Here is a 16,973-nt window from a genome sequence, read left to right on the forward strand (position 1 = left end):
TTTCAGACAAAATTTTTTTAAGCTGTCAAAATCTGAACTGACATCGCGTGTCAACGAAATCACTCTCTTTTTCGATTGTTCTTTCCACATTGAACGATCAGCCGCGTGTTGTATTCCGAACTAAAGTAAGTGAATTTTGTGGATTTTTCATAGTTAAATAGTTCTAAATTATTTTAAATTGCGTGAAATAATATGTATAACTGGTAACATTTTCATATTGAGTGTGATTTTCAAATAAGCCGCTGTAAAACGATTTGAAATAACTTGTTTACTAAGCCACTACTGCAGCTCAGAATAAGTTTTACTAAAAAAAGAGATTAGTCTTTTGTTAATAGTCTTGACAAATTATTTGCTCCACATCATTGTATTCTACGTGACAAGATTCTATTTTAATAGTATCAACATTGTCCTCAAAATTTCAAATAATATAATTCTAACCTCAAATTTATATTTTCTAGCAATAAACATGGCTCTCCGACCAGCCTACAAGCCGAAGATCGTTAAGAAGCGGACGAAGAAGTTCATCCGTCACCAGTCGGACCGATATGACAAACTTGCTGTAAGTATTTCTTATATTTTCAGTTGTTAATCTTATTAAATCGAAAAACCACGCATGACATTGTTAACATCCAGTACGTAAATTAATTTATTTTACCATTGTAGCCAAACTGGCGCAAACCGAAAGGTATTGATAACCGAGTGCGTCGTCGCTTCAAGGGACAGTACCTTATGCCAAACATCGGTTATGGCTCGAACAAACGTACCCGCCATATGCTGCCGAACGGATTCAAGAAGTTCCTCGTACACAACGTCCGGGAGCTGGAAGTACTGATGATGCAGAACCGCGTCTACTGTGCCGAAATCGCGCACGCAGTATCCTCCAAGAAACGAAAGCTTATCGTCGAGCGTGCGAAACAGTTGGCCATCGCCGTGACGAACCCGAACGGCAGACTGCGCTCGCAGGAGAACGAATAAAGCGTTGGGAGGAAGTTTGTTTTGTCGGCACACATATGGTTTTGTATGTAAAATAACATCTTTGAATAAACTATGCAGTAAATATGAACGAGCCTTGGGTGAAATAGAACGAAACAAAAATTTTAGCTATGGGGCTTTTTGCACCAATAGTTTCGATTTTGGATTATACGCCCAATTCTGATGCCAGCCGCCGTAAATCAGTTTTATATAAACTTGAAATGGGCTAATAGATTTTTTAAACAAACTTTTGTTGTGTAATCTTAAATTGCTATAATTTCAGCATAAAAAACTTACTAGTATCAAAGTTTACGATATGGATTAACATGATTTTTTCATGAAATCCCACATAAGACATAAGTTTGTTTACAAAATTCTATTTAAACCTTTTTACGAACTAATCTTGTTTGTTAGGTAGCTCACATTTCTATCGGAAACTTCTGACTCACGTCACGGAGATTTCCTTGTAGTTACTAGAGCTACTATGAGAATAGGGCCCCAACTGAAGATATTTTTACCGAAATAAAACTAGCAAATCACCCTGTTTCTTGTTAACAACGAATGTGAGATTCGTAGGAAAGGTGACCTATTCTCACAGTCACGTCACCTAGTGACTAGAACAAAATTTCCTTCTAGTCACTAGGTTACGTGACTGAGAATAGGTTTGTATTCTCGCTTTCCACAGATTTTGCATATACACTTGTATGTACTATCATAAATGAATGGGTTTTGTCACTAGAGGAACCATGTGCATGTCTCGTGTTTTTCAAAATTGGGTGAACTGTCGAAACACGCTCTGAATCGAAATTTTAGAGTAATTCGTACTCGCAGAGTATAGATTCTGCACATTTGACATTTTTTTTTCACTTTTAATGTTTTATTTTGATATATTTTGGAGATCTACATAATTTTTGAATAATGTTAGTAGGTTATCTGTTCTCTAACTTATCGTCGCACCTTTTCATTCCACCCATTTTGTAGTGACAATGATGTTTATTTCTGCTGGCTGATGCATGTCATATGGATATCAAACTATTTTGTTTTAGCGGCAAACCACTGAAATGGACTTTTGAAAGGAACCTGTAAATGTCCATATAATTAAGAGCATCCATCAAGTAGAAAATTGCTAATGTCTCACGTGTTTTCATCGATTGAAAAATAGTTCTTGGTACTGAACGTTTGGTCTTTTTATACTGAATAAATGACCCGTTCAAACTTGTAAAACTTTCTTGATCGAGTGTGCAAAATAGTGAAAATCAGTCAGTTTAGTGAAAACGTCAGCATCGGTATCAATCGTAAGGATATGGCCAGTTGTGCAGTGCACTTTACTATCGTATAAAAAGATTTCAATGTATCAGCCACCCGTGATGCTATCTCTATTCAGTGTATTAGCTAAATGGTAGGATGAACAAGGGTGCATTGTACTCAACTTTTCACTTCGCTCAAACGCGAGTATTTTACGTTTTCCTGGCCAGATTTTTCATTGCATTACTTCTTAGGAACGAAGCAAAGATGTTGAAGTCTGTTGAAGCGCAATCCAATGATAGCCGAGTTATCAATGAAATAGTGTGACAACCTGACATGATATGAATAAGGGCTCATCTACCCTATGGCTCATCAAACCTTTTTTTCTTCATGTTTATTTGAATTAAATTAGAATGTTAAAATTACGTATTTCAATCTGAGAATGTTGATATAGCGCTTAGCTACCAGCCAATCCCAGATAGTCATCCATCAGGGTTCCAATGGCGAACTGAAATATAAAAAATAACTTCAATCTCGCATCTAAACGTAATTAGTGATCATCGGACTTACGATTCCCGTCGCATCTACCCTGGTACCGACGATCTTGAGTCGAATCTTATCCTCCAGCGCAATGACGACGTCTTCGTCTTTCGATTTATAGCACGGCGGGTTACCATTTGGACAGAACTGCATATCCGCCGGTATGGAGTGGTGCGAAATGAAGCAGGATAACGGACCGATCTCGGCAAACATTCCAACCTTGTTGACCTGCGTTACGACAGCGTCCAGTACTTCACCCTTGAACGGTCGGAACACAATCGCTTTGTACTTTACCGGGTAAACTACGAAACCTTGACCCGGCTGGATAACACCAGATCCGATATCATCGATCGTTGTAACGGCTATCACGAAGCCGTACTTCCCTGTACATGTGCCCTCGACTTCTGTGTATAGTTTTTGCTTTACCGTTTCTATCAGTTGCGGCCCAAAATAGCGCGGATGCAACAAAATTTCATGTTCCAAGGAAATCTGTTGGGTGAAAGAAAGAATGTTATATTTAAGTTGGATCACAAAGATTTCAAAAATTTACATGGTAGAACATGTTTCTAGTAACTGCAATGCGGTAAAAAATGCTAGTTTCTCACAGAATTGGTCGTATTAACCAAACACAAAATAATTAAAATAAGTTTTGTTGCACCCTGGAAAACGACACCGCGTTTGTAGCATTTATTTTGGGTTTAGCTTTTTTGACAGTTCTACGAAAAAGCCTTTTTGTAAAAGTCTCACCTTGAACCAAGAGCAGGAAGTGAAAGGTGGAAGCAAATACAAATTTTAAATTAACATATTTCAACGCTTTTTCTTGAAAAGGGCGATACTAGCAGCAAATACAAATTTGTATTTGCTAGCGAAACCATTCAAAGAAAATCAACAGTGAATATTTCCAGACTTGGTTTTATTTCCTATTTAAGAACTATTGTATTTTTTACATCCTAGATTGCATGATTCAGTGATCGAAACCCAAAACTTCATAAAGTATTTGAAATTATTAAATTAAAATTTGTTTTTGCTATTGAAATTGACAAAATGATAGTATCGCCCCTTTGGCGATTGTTTACTTTTTCGGTCCCGCCTATCAGCATTGAAGTATCGCCCTTACGTTTTTTTACAATAACTACCGTTTTACACCACCGATTTCGTCCGGGTTTTTTTTCAATAGCGATCATTGTTACTATTTACAGCTGGTATCAGCTTGATAATACAAACAAAATACGAAAATAACAGTTTCGCCTCTAAACTGCTAGCAAAAAAAGTATGGCCCTGTTTGTTTGCATGGAGCGTGGAGGGCGAAACTTTAAATAAACAAACAAAAATATAGTTTCGCCCGTTGTATTTTTTGCTGTAGTTTAAGAAAGCAATATCGTAGAATCTAAATTTTTAGGTTAATTTGTTGCGTTTCAAAGCCCTCATTCGCATGTATGAAAAAAGCCTTATGTTTACATTTGTAAGTATCGCCCTTTTCACAAAAAAGCGTTGATTTGTATTTGGTGGAAGCTTTTGTCGTTTTTAGTGCGTTTGATCTTCTTCAATTATTTACAGTCGTAAACGGAAAACTGTATATCTAACTTTTTACGTGCTAGGATAACCAACCCTAGAGCCTAGAGAAAGTGAAATTACGTGAACGTCAAAAAATATTTGCTTGCCTATGTTTTTTAATACAATACATGCACGAGTCAGCTCCAAAATTACTGTTCTTGAAAGAAAACTGTCAATGGATGTTTTATACATTGACATAAACTCGAAAATGACATTTCTTCACAGCATGAATTTTTTCACATTTCGGACCCTTCCACACTAATTTGAACAATGTACCAAGCATATTTTGGACACACTGAATGTGACTGAATATATTTTGGAAACAGTGAAGTTTTTTCTACTAAACTGACCTACTGACTCGTTCTCTTTGCAGTATATTTAATGCATGAAAGAACATAAGCAAATCAGAAACTGCCAATCAAAAATGATACATTAATCTTTATATGGAAGGCTGACTGCATGAAGTATTTTTTTAGTTCTATCATTTTGAGAAATAGAAAAACTTTCGGTACAGTTAGGTTACTGCAGACTTAACAAAGCAGCATTAAATGTTATGCAATAGAGTTAACAATAATATATTTCGTGTAACAATTCATCTGTAGCAGTATTATGCATTAACATCCTAACATCCTGGATGATAAATCAAGGTTCAAAGTTCGTCAGGAATCTTCTTGTAATAAATATTAATTTTTAATTCTTTTGTTTACGAGGTGGTTGTTATACTTCTTGTTTCTTGTTATTCTTTCTAAGCTCAGTTTTTCTTTGTTTCTCTTCCTTTACTTTCCTTTTTTCTTCAGTTTTCGCCTTGTGGTATTCAACTATTCGGCGCAATGCTAAAACAGCAGGACTACGTCGCTTGAATCGTGATGTTCGTGTGAGTGTTTCAGGCGATTCTATGAATTCAGCAAGCATACTCTTATTATCATTATTTAGCTTTGATATGTCTCTTAGATTTGTCAACGCTCCTCGAATTCAACAAATTCGAACTACAAACACAGACTAACAGACATAACACTCAAAAACAAAGCTTCGCCCGCTTTACGGTCATTTTAAATATATTTATCTGACTAAATGGTCTGGGAAGGTTGTGGAACGGCGACTGCTATTACTGAACTCACTGATGCACTAATCCGTGAAATTGACCAAAAAAGGTCGTAGGGGGCTTATTCATCGACCTTAAAAAAGCATTTGATACAATAAACCACAGAATCTTATTAGAAAATCTTGACCGATATGGGATAAGAGGTGTTGCCAATGAATTGATTAGAAGTTATCTATCAGATCCAAAGCAATTTGTGGTAATTAATGGTGCCCGCAGCACCCTACGACTGATTGGTATAGGAGTTCCACAAGGGAGCATTCAAATATTGAAAAATAGATGCATCGAAGTAATCTTTAATTTGCCTCCCTTTTTTTCAACGGTTTTTGTTCGCTACCAAACCATCCGCTCTGGAACAATCATGAAATGTAACAACAGCACGTAGCAACATCGGTAACAACAACGCGTAGCAATAGCGGTAACAACAGCGCGTAGCAACAGGGATAGTAACAATAGTAGCAACGGCGGTAGCAACGCACGTTGTTATTACTAAATAACAAACTCTATCTATAAATAGCAGCTAAGCTAAGCTAATTTGAATTTCATCATTTTAACATCGAAGAGGAATAAACAAATGAACAAATAGATTCCCGTGGTTTTGTACAACCATTCCTCAAGCCTCCTTCGACCATCGCTCGACTACTTGCTGTTCGGTGCGTTTTCCGTTACCCTGATGACGAGATGATTGTTGATTGAAAAGCGTGTCAATCTTCAATGGTGCCGCCGAGTGCGCCAACAGTTTTGTTATATACTAGTTCACGCCACAGAATTATCCCCGTTGTTGGTTTACGAGATACCCAAACTATTATATATGTACACAATATTTTCGTTAGTCAACCTTCAGAATACTAGAAGCGCAAACGAGCTACTGAGAAGCAGTGCATGCACAAACTTAGGTTTACCGCGCATCTCAATCCACGGATCTTTCAAATTTAACGCATTTCTTTTTGCCTTGAAAACCGTAACAATCAACATCCTCTTTAAAAGCAAGCTTAAGCAACATATGATACGAAACGTAAACGAATATAACTTGTAAGTGTGTCAACCATCAAAGTGTGTAGGTTTTTCTGGATCCTGCTAGTTTTTTTTCTACTTTTCATTCTTTATAGTATTTAGCCTATTCATATTATTCATCTTTGTTCGTAACCACAAACGCTATCACTTAGTTATAAATTTAGTAATTTAGAATTCAAATAAGCTTTGTGAATCCCTTCAAAGGAAATCGATTCCACTGGGATTTCACTTTGTTTATTTTTTGCTGTAGTTTATATCTCCGCGTTTTTTTCTGTTTTGTTTTCATTATTGATGTGTCCATTACCAGGGGACTCTCTGTGCGAGTCTCTTGGTATGGGGGATAGTGGAGGGTATATAAAAAAATACTACAGTCGGGATTCGCTTTTTAGTTGGACCTCCACTAGTTGGATCATTGTCTAGCTAAAAGCTAAACTAAAAAGCATCTATAAATATCAAAATCTCAGGTCAAATTCACTTTGACAATCGAGCTGACAATGATTAGAGATGTGAACAGATGCGAATCAAATTCGTTAGTCAGACAGAGGCTACAGCAAAAGATGATGGGTTTTGAGAGGGGAAGTACAGTCGTGATTCGCTGGTTGAACACTTTTTAACTGGACCGCTTTTTAGCTGGACCTCCGCTAGTTGGACCATTGTCCAACTAAAAAGCATCTGAACGCTAAAATTTCACGTTAAATTTACTTTGACAATCAATCTGGCAATATTTAGAGATGTGAACGGATGCATTTCAACTGCAAGATTCATTAGTCGGACAAGGCTGTGGCCCAACCAGAGAATTGAAGAATCAAAGCAAAACCAAAACGTGTTGTGAGACACCTGTCTGTCAGGCCTGCAATTACAAAAAGGATGATGGGTTAATTTTTATAAAGGAAGTGAATTTCTAAACGATATTCTTACAGGTAAATACAAATTATTTTGATATGGAATATAAAAGTGATGGTAAGAAATTACTTTTACTTTATTGCGCAATTTGGTAAAGTTATAGTTCATGCAGTTTTGAAGTATTGTAAAACCTACTCTGAATTTTAAAAGGTTATGTTATTATTGTCATATTGCGACCATGAACGTCCTGCATTACGTCGGAGAATCCATCCGTCCAATAAAGGAAGGATATGCGGTTTTCGCAGCTTTTCTTACTTGCAATAATATCCGCCGAAGTAAAATGAGCTGAACATATAATTTCGGCGCTTACCGGAGAAGTGCAAGAGCTGCTTTCATTTATGACACACTGGATAGGGAATTATGAAAAAGGTGGTAAAAATTCCGGATGCACCAAAATAGCTCAGGCACGCGTGAACAACACATTTTTTCTTATCTGAAAAATAACCAATGTCAGCGGTTATTAAAACAAAAAATATTTAAGTAACGTCAGATTTTTGCAGTCATATCTTTTAAAGATTTCTATAACTTACCTAACGTTTTTCTTGCCGTTTTGGATTCCGTGTTGAAGATATTAGAGAAGGTTTCGTAAATACCCAAAAAATTCACCGTAGTTTGACGGATGTCAAATTTCCCATCATCATTTTTACATACTTGCCATCTGTGAGTCAATCGCGCTTTGATTCGCCAATTACGACTACACCATTCGACTGGTACCAACAATGAAATCTAGTTGGCGCGTCGAGCGGATAGGTTTCACACTTGAGAGCCAATAGGCCGAAATATTCTCACCTTCTATGTCACATCTTGTATTTTTTGGCGCTACTCTTTCCTTTTGCGTTTCTTTTTCGTTTATACTGACACATCGCTTTCGATTTTCTTGATTCATGTTTACATCAATTTTTTCCTTATCTATTTCACATCAATCTATTTTCATTACCGTTCGATCAGCAGTCGCGGGACAGGTGCACAAACTCAACTTTGAACTTTTATAAAACTAATAAAGGTGCAGGTTTCAGACGACACATCGTTTGATTAGCTGCAAATGGATATGGCAAAATCTTTGTTCGGATCCCGGGATCACGAAGGGTACGTTGGAAAGGAGGAACATATGGTAAGTTGAATAATGCCTTCGTCAACAAAACGGGAGCTAATTGCGGAGGCGTATGGCAGAGAGTGAATCAATTTTATCTTTTATCTGGCTTCCAGAAAAAGCTCGAGACGGCTAACACTGAAGATGATGGAGAGCTAGTAGAGTTGGGCGAGAGTTTACATATTTCCGATGGATTGGAACCGACTGCTGGAGGGCCGTTTTCCGCACTGACACCGTCAATGTGGCCTCAGGATATATTGGCCCAGTTAGGTCAACCCGAAACTAACGAGCCTCCTAACCATCAACCGGATTATCGGTTCGATGAATTTGGATTTCGCGTGGAGGAAGAGGACGGCCCAGAACAGAGTTCAAACAAGTTGCTCAGCATTCCGTTTATGGAGGATCCAGCCCAGAGGCTGCAGTGGGTTGCTCACTTGGAGTTTTCCCACAATAAAGAGGCCACCGAATTGACGTGGGACAACGTTGAAGTGCTTCTTCCACGAACAGAAAAACTTAAAAATATGGTGCGATCGGGAATCCCACACTCACTTCGGCCACAGATGTGGATGCGTTTATCGGGGGCATTACAGAAAAAGCTCAAATCTGAAACATCATACCAAGAAATCGTTAAAGTCTCGTCCAACGATGCACTGATGACTTCTAAACAGATCGAGAAAGATCTGCTCAGAATCATGCCAACAAATGCCTGCTTTAGTTCGTTGACCAGCACGGGAGTGCCAAGATTGCGACGTATTCTCCGTGGAATTGCTTGGCTATTTCCGGACATCGGGTACTGCCAGGGAACGGGCGTGATTGCTGCCTCGCTACTCTTGCTGCTGGAGGAGGAAGATTCTTTCTGGATGATGGCTACAATCGTGGAAGATTTACTGCCCGCCTCCTACTACTCGTCGACCTTGTTGGGCATCCAGGCCGACCAGCGGGTGATGCAAACGCTGATTGGAAATTATTTGACCGTGGTCGATGAAACGCTCAAAAGCCATGACATTGAGCTGTCTTTGATTACGCTTCACTGGTTTTTGACGCTTTTCGCGAGCGTTGTGCATATGAAGATTTTGCTACGGTGAGTAGAAAGAAATTTATGCTTTTCAGGAGGCAGTTTGGATCTGCGTTGATAATTCATTTGTAACAACTTTCCCTTTCACTAATTTGAATTGATTTCAAAATATAATAAAACTTTTCTTCATTTCAATTTAAGGATTTGGGACTGGTTCTTCTACGACGGATCGATAGTGCTGTTTCAGCTAACGTTGGGCCTACTTAAAATCAAGGAACCTTCGCTAAAAAATCTCGAAAATTCAGCCCAAATTTTTAATTCATTATCGGACATTCCAGGCGATATCGATGATGTTGAGAATTTATTTTCGATCTCGTTGGAAGTGGGTGGATCGCTTTCACCCATGGTAATTGAAACGCATCGACGAAGGCACCTGGCGTATCTTATGGCTGATCAGGGAGCACTCGTGGGTAATCCGGAAGCTGGTTCAAATTTGCCAAAACAACATTTGGCTCGTCGGCAGGTGAAAAAGTCTAAATCGATGTTGCAGATGATTCTGTTTGGTACAGATGATGGGGATGATGAGATGAAGAATAAAAATATAAGACAGACAGAAATCTTGGTCGATCTGCGTGAAGCTATTCTGAAGGTTGCGAGACATTTTTTGACCATCGAGCCGAAGCTGAGTGCGCATATAAAGCTGGTGGCTGATTACACCATGGACAGTCACGCAAAGGACCATGAGAATTACATCAACGTTTCGAGGACAAGAAATCGCCGAGCGAAAGCACTGCATGATTTTGAGAGACATGACGATGATGAACTAGGTTTCAGAAAAAATGATATCATAACCATTATCAGTCAGAAAGACGAACACTGTTGGGTAGGTGAACTGAATGGATTGCGAGGGTGGTTTCCAGCTAAATTTGTCGAGCTGTTGGACGAACGAAGCAAACAATATAGCTGTGCTGGTGATGATGCTATTTCCGAAACGGTAACAGATCTAGTCCGTGGTACGCTGGCCCCCGCCATAAAACAGGTATCTACAGATACAGAATTCGGTTCATGAGTCACGATATATCCTAATAAAACGATTTTTCAGGTTCTGGAGCACGGTATGAAGCGCCCTTCCTTCCTAGGAGGCCCATGTCACCCTTGGCTGTTCATTGAGGAAGCCGCAACACGTGAGGTGGAAAAAGATTTCGAATCAGTCTACTCCCGATTGGTTCTGTGCAAAACATATCGTCTGGATGAGGACGGCAAAGTTCTCACACCGGAAGAACTATTGTACCGTTGCGTTCAATCGGTAAACCAAAGCCACGATGCAACGCATGCCCAGATGGACGTGAAGATGCGCTCACTAATCTGTCTGGGGCTGAATGAGCAGGTGTTACACCTCTGGATGGAGGTGCTTTGCAGTTGCTCGGATATCGTTCAGAAATGGTACCAACCGTGGAGTTTCATCTACTCTCCTGGCTGGGTTCAGATCAAGTGCGAGCTACGAATGCTATCGCAGTTTGCCTTTAATCTCAACCCGGACTGGGAGCTGCCGGCAAAGCGGGAGGCCACCCAAAGCCAGCCGTTGAAAGACGGTGTGAGAGATATGCTGGTTAAGCACCATCTGTTTTCGTGGGATCTATAGTGTAAAGTAGTTAGCAAAACAAAATATTCTTATCTGTTTTAAATAAGGTATTCAGTGTTCAATGAGTTTTAAATTATTTTATATTGTGGAATGTTATTTTCTTATTTTGTTATTTATTTTTGTACTACGCATTCGGTTAAACCGCAATGTACTATCAGGGAACCAAGAGTCTCTATATGATTTTTTAATTTAATATCTCAAGATATTTCCCATTCAGCAATAGGATTTTTTCATATATTGCAATAGTTGCTTTATTTTTTTTTATTTTTACTTAGTTTATTTATTACTTGCTTTTAGAGTCTATTGCGTATTTGATTTGATGTTGTGCATCAATTTTATGAAAATGTACGAATGTTTGAAACAACAAGTTTACGAACAAAGCACCCTACAGAAGCAGTATCAAACAAAATAAAGTATATTTACTTATAACCTTATCACATATTGTACCTACTTGTCATGAACTATTATATCATTTAAAATAGAATAGTGTATTTTATGTACTGATATCTCTCCCCTCGTTGATGAATAAGCCGCTCGTCATATTTAAGTCCCCGCCAGGAAGGAAGGAAGTGCTCACTGGGATTTTAGCCCTACCCCTGCATTTGTTCTGTATGCTAAGGATCGGTTGCGAAGACCATCGAAACAATAGTATTGTGTTCTCAGCTTTGGTCATCGTTCGATTATATTTACAGATGTTGTTCGGTGAAAAATTACAAAAAAATCTTTCTGTCGTCCTGTCCTCAGAAATTTAAGCCCGTTTGCTTCACGGTCGCTGGACTGTTCAAATAAGTGTTATTTGAGCAGTCCCGCGAGTTTAAATTAACCAGTGCGCGATGACGAAGTCGACCGATAGATCGACAAACAATGAACCCCACTGTGAGCTGTACCCACAAACACTGCCATTAAGCTTTCTAACAATGTTTGCAAACACAGTTCACAGAAAAAGTCAATCCACGGCGCCAGTGAGCATTAGCTGTTGGCCGTTAGTTTGGTCTGGTGCAGCCCTCTCGGTCTCCTCGATGCACCACTATCGAGGCGTAATGCAGTAACCAGTTAGACCAATTTCAAATAAATTTTGTTAGTCCTGAATAGGACTGTTTTGGCAACATTGCACAGTGGTTTAAAACGCGAAAAACGTGATCGTTTTGAATAACTTCGAAATGGTTAGTTATAGCGATATGCTATCTTCGGAAGAATTTATGACAATGAGACGCCCCATCTTTATAAGTCAAAAGTTTGATGATTAATCCTCCTATAAGTGAGGTTCAAAATTTATTTCTCATATAATTAGAGATAGAAAATTGATGTATTCTGCAAAGTTGTAGTAAATTCTTCTACAAGAAACATTACTGAAGGTGGTAACAGTCTATCTTTAATAGTCTTTGAGATATAGAGCATTATTAGAGGAAATATCGAAAAAATCATTTGTTTCATTATAACTTCTTTCCAAGATTTTTTGGAAGTTCAAAATGTTCTACAAAACTATCACAATTAATGAAATACAAAGTTTCGGTGAAGGAAGCAACTTAATATGTTGAGCAGATTCTGAGATATTCACGATTTTTATTCGAAAATGGCCTACTTTTCACTCAAACAATTCAAAACGGGCAGACCACTCTATATGTATTTGAAAGTACAAGAAAGATGCTGCAAGATTCTGTATGAATCACTTATATCCAGTTGTATCCATGGCTGTGGTAGCTGGATTTAAAGAATATCATTTATTAGTCTAAAATATTGATACGAAAAATATTCGGTAAAGCTGTTGAGATAAAGTGGTGGTATCTTCAGCAAAGTGTCGGGGAATATTCTTCTTAGAAACATTGCCGAAGACACCAGTTTGCCATCTTTACTAGTTTCTTAGATACGGTGCAATATTTATGGAAAGCCTACTAAAAGCGATTCATTTGGTAATCGCGCATGCTTTGATTACTTGTTTAGCATTGTCGCTGTATACGTCAGACTTCGTAAGCAACAAAACTAGTTTATTGGATCGAATGATTTGTATCTGCAGTAATCGCGATGGTGGACAATAAACAATTTTTTAAAAGGCTTTCTTTCATATAACAATACAAATTCAACTGTCAAGTCGTTCATAGCAAACGTAAACGGTTTGCTTATATTAATGTTCCAAGCCCTGGTACTAAATTCTATTGTGGCACTTGACCTTCTGTGTTGACAAACTTTGCAACCGATTTCAGAGCTAATACACAGCCTACTTATACTTTAAATCGTTCCTTGTTAGGATTCGACTATATGGCTCATAAGACAGCGCATTACTATCTGTACCCCCGAACTAAATGTATCTAAAAACCAGTCAAGACAAAAGGCTGCTGTCGTCGACAATGTCTCTTGTGAGAACATTCCACATATAATGCCGAACATAGTCCCACTTTATCTCTTCAGTACACCGAATATGTTTCGAATCAAGATATTAGACTAATAAATGATATTCTTTAAGTTCAGCTACCAGAGCCATGGATACAACCGGATACAAGTGATTAATACAGAATATTGTAGCAATATCTTTCAAATGAATATTGAGTGGTCTGCCCGTTTTTGCCCGTTCATGAATTATTTGAGTACAAAGTAGGCCATTTTTCGTATAAAAATCGTGAATATCTCAGAATCTGCTCAACATATTAAGTTGATTCCATCACCGAAATTTTGTATTTCATTAATTTTGATAGTTTTGTGGAACATTTTGAACTTCCGAAAAATCTTGGAAAGAAGTTATAATGAAAAAAATGATTTTTTCGGTATTTCCTCTAATAATGCTCTATATCTCATAGACTATTAAAGATAGACTGTTATCACCTTCAGTAAAGTTTCTTGTAGAAGAATTTACTACAACTTTGCAGAATACTTCAATTTGCTATCTCTAATTATATGAGAAATAAATTTTGAATGTCACTTATAGGAGGATTAATCATCAAACTTTTGACTTATAAAGATGGGGCATCTCATTGTCATAAATTCTTCCGAAGATAGTATATCACTATAACTAACCATTTCGAAGTTATTCAAAACGATCACGTTTTTCGCGTTTTGGACCACTGTGCATTGGGGTCACGTAAATTTTCTTCTTGCCGGCAGTGATCTTCGGGGCAGCTTTTTGACAGGTGCGGCAATATTTCTTTGTATTCGGCTTGTTCGCTGCCGATTTCTTAGCGGCAGTCTTTGGCTTTTTGGCTTTCTCACCCCCACCACCAGTTTTTTTTTGTCTTCTCTCCATGGTAGCCGATTTCTTCGGTTTCGTTTTGGTATTCTTTGGCAGCAGAATGGCCTGGATATTAGACAACACACCACCCTGGGAAATAGTCACGCCGGAGAGCAGCTCTTCATCATTTCGAACAACCAGCTGCAGATGACACACGAATAATGCCGCACTCTCATACGACCCCCGATTTCAGCTAACGTTCGAAGCCAAAGGGGCCAGCTATCGAACAAGATTAGTTTACTTCCATCGTGGAAGAGAAGGATTTGGTCTGGCTCGCTGGTAAGTAAATTGTATGGACCAATCATGGTGCAGATAATAAATGCCATCACGAAATCCATTATTTTCATTATTTCCAATAATTGTACATTCTACAGAATTAGTTACAAAATTATGGGTGAATGGAGAACAATGAGTTATGTAAAGTATGCAAGCTAGGCTCGATGGAACTATCATGTTCGAGTTCCGAAGGGAATTGAGGATTCGATGAGAGATTTCTTCTGTGAGACGCTCGACCGATGGTGTCGAAATGCCGGAAGCGAGTTATACAAGAGAGAATGAGACGCTTACTACCACTGAAATGAAATCTATAAGTAACACAAACGCACATCTAATTTCAGGAACTGTCCGGAATGGACAGTTCCTGAAATTAGATTTGTGCCTATGGCCTTCGACTGGCATGGTCCATTCTCATAGGATTCGGAAGTCTTCTTGGGTGGTTGGTAGATGTGTACTCCTACTTGTAAGTGGATAGATCAATTCGCTTGGATGGAGGACATGTGGATCCTGCTAGTTGTCAACTCTTGAATGAGGCTAGTTCAGAAAAGGAGTGTATGGCTTCCAAAGAGGATTAATGTCATGTGTAACGTGAAATAAATATCTTTTTAAATAATTTTCCTATGATATTTCTCTCAGCTGAATAGCGGTAACGAGAAGGTTTAATGATAAAGCTGGACTGTGGTTTTCTTCAGGCCGTACAAATTCAGATAAGCTGAATGAATTCTCCAAATCCAGATTGTTTAAGGGTGGAACAAACGATATATGATTACAGATACAGTCGTGATTCGCTGGTTAGACACTTTTTAACTGGATCGCTTTTTAGTTGGACCTTCGCTAGATTGGACCATTGTCCAACTAAAAACCATCTGAACGCCAAAATTTCATGTCAAACTCACTTTGACAATCAATCTGACAATATTTAGAGATGTGAACGGATGCATTTCAACTGCCAACATCTCCTTGGGAGAGTTTTTGACATTTGTCAGTCGGTCCAACCAAAGGCGTTGTTTATGTTATCACTGAGAACTGACATACAAGTAAACTTTTCAACTTGTGTAAGAAAAATAACTGTCGCTTTGAAATGACAACAGCAAGTAGACACTTGCCACTGGTCGGCGCTTCGATCGGCCAGTAATCACTATACGGGACTTGTAAGCAAACTTGGATACAATGGTGACTCATGCATGCAAACCTGTATGCGATGGTGATATTCAACGTATTTTCATTTAAATGTTTACATAGGTTTTTCGGGAAAGTTTGTTCTAGCTTATATGTCTGTTCTCTGTGATGTTATATAAAGGCACGCACAGAGTGATGCCAAATCTACCTATCGAACAGTCAGATGGCTACCTATCGTGCAAAATAAACAAACATTCTTCTTTCGGAGAACATACAAGAAAAGTATTAGGGTTGAGAGAAATAATATCATGGCGAAATATTTCAATCGCCGAAACAAGACACTGTATTCAGTTTATTATACCTTTTTGTAACAATGTAAAATAAATTACATGAAATAGTATCACAGACTAACAGACATAACACTCAAAAACAAAGCTTCGCCCGCTTTAACGGTCATTTTAAATATATTTGTAGTTGGGACTGTGGCCACATTTGAAATTATGGCGCCACTGACATGAACAAGCATATGGGGGATAGACCACTAGTGAAAAATTGTTCCCAAACCTGAGGGGTAACCCACCAGTAAATGAGTGATTGGGACTGTGAATAAAAGGTGGAGCTAGTGTTCTGGGAAAATTGTCGGATCGATGTTTTTTGAGAGAATTCCCTCATAGTGTTATGTCTGTTAGTCTGTGATAGTATTATGAATAAAGTGCTATAAGCCACGAAACAGTAGATTTTCAATTCACTCCACTGTTTAACTCGGGTGAAGTTACTCAAAGTTACAGCAAAAACTGTGGGTGCCAGGAACAAAGAAGAGGGCATCATTTTAGGCAGTGTTGCGCATTTCTCTGTACGGGACTCTATAATACCACAGACTCTAGGTCCAACTAGCGAATCAAATTCGTCAGTTGGACAAGGCTGTGGCCCAACCAGCGAATCAATTTTTACTCTTTTCATTTTTATTTGTCAAAATTAATAACTATATTTTCCTATACATTCAGCAACACTGCCAAACTTCCTTTTGCTATCCTTCACGCAGAAAAAAAATCAGTAAGAATAAACAAATTTTGGTTTTAAACAACAATTTTCCCGTTTGATATAGTGATAAACAAGATTCAGGTTTGACTTAATCAAACTATTGCTTGAAATTACCAACAAATTCATTTGTTGGCTTTCAATAGTTTCAACAAATATTTCGTTTGAAACAACAAAATCATGATAAGTTTAACCGAAGAAACAAAAAAATTTTTAGTATTAACCAAAGGAGAGAACAACTCAAAT

General features: G+C 38.2%; 3 protein-coding genes across 3 annotated transcripts; 2 read left to right on the forward strand and 1 right to left on the reverse strand.

The window, feature by feature from the left end:
• Positions 1-1,057, forward strand: LOC131684758 (large ribosomal subunit protein eL32). Its single transcript, XM_058967891.1, has 3 exons — positions 1-125; positions 459-559; positions 664-1,057. Exons 2-3 carry the CDS (start codon positions 467-469, stop codon positions 973-975), a joined length of 405 nt encoding a protein of 134 aa, XP_058823874.1. The 5' UTR covers positions 1-125; positions 459-466; the 3' UTR covers positions 976-1,057.
• Positions 1,058-1,842: 785 nt separating this feature from the next.
• Positions 1,843-3,448, reverse strand: LOC131684759 (DNA-directed RNA polymerase II subunit RPB7). The gene is made up of 3 exons (XM_058967892.1): positions 3,308-3,448; positions 2,788-3,246; positions 1,843-2,725 (listed from the first exon to the last, which is right to left on the reverse strand). The coding sequence occupies exons 1-3, from the start codon at positions 3,317-3,319 to the stop codon at positions 2,675-2,677; spliced, it is 522 nt and encodes a 173-aa protein (XP_058823875.1). The 5' UTR covers positions 3,320-3,448; the 3' UTR covers positions 1,843-2,674.
• Positions 3,449-8,183: 4,735 nt separating this feature from the next.
• On the forward strand, positions 8,184-11,558 carry LOC131684760 (small G protein signaling modulator 3 homolog). Its single transcript, XM_058967893.1, has 5 exons — positions 8,184-8,289; positions 8,337-8,438; positions 8,534-9,498; positions 9,634-10,471; positions 10,535-11,558. Exons 2-5 carry the CDS (start codon positions 8,370-8,372, stop codon positions 11,072-11,074), a joined length of 2,412 nt encoding a protein of 803 aa, XP_058823876.1. The 5' UTR covers positions 8,184-8,289; positions 8,337-8,369; the 3' UTR covers positions 11,075-11,558.
• The last annotated feature ends 5,415 nt before the right edge of the window (positions 11,559-16,973 follow it).

The sequence above is a fragment of the Topomyia yanbarensis genome, chromosome 2 (genome assembly GCF_030247195.1).
Source record: "Topomyia yanbarensis strain Yona2022 chromosome 2, ASM3024719v1, whole genome shotgun sequence".
NCBI classification, from domain to species: domain Eukaryota; kingdom Metazoa; phylum Arthropoda; class Insecta; order Diptera; family Culicidae; genus Topomyia; species Topomyia yanbarensis.

What these genes read in the sequence shown, in the direction of transcription:
- LOC131684760 (XM_058967893.1), top strand. Translation starts at nt 8,370, where the DNA reads ATGGATATGGCAAAATCTTTGTTCGGATCCCGGGATCACGAAGGGTAC. An exon ending in TTGGAAAGGAGGAACATATG is followed by an intron (nt 8,439 to 8,533) that starts GTAAGTTGAATA and finishes TCTGGCTTCCAG; the next exon opens with AAAAAGCTCGAGACGGCTAA. An exon ending in TGGCCCCCGCCATAAAACAG is followed by an intron (nt 10,472 to 10,534) that starts GTATCTACAGAT and finishes ACGATTTTTCAG; the next exon opens with GTTCTGGAGCACGGTATGAA.
- LOC131684758 (XM_058967891.1), top strand. Translation starts at nt 467, where the DNA reads ATGGCTCTCCGACCAGCCTACAAGCCGAAGATCGTTAAGAAGCGGACG. An exon ending in ACCGATATGACAAACTTGCT is followed by an intron (nt 560 to 663) that starts GTAAGTATTTCT and finishes TTACCATTGTAG; the next exon opens with CCAAACTGGCGCAAACCGAA.
- LOC131684759 (XM_058967892.1), bottom strand. An exon ending in GGGTAGATGCGACGGGAATC is followed by an intron (nt 2,726 to 2,787) that starts GTAAGTCCGATG and finishes TTTATATTTCAG; the next exon opens with TTCGCCATTGGAACCCTGAT.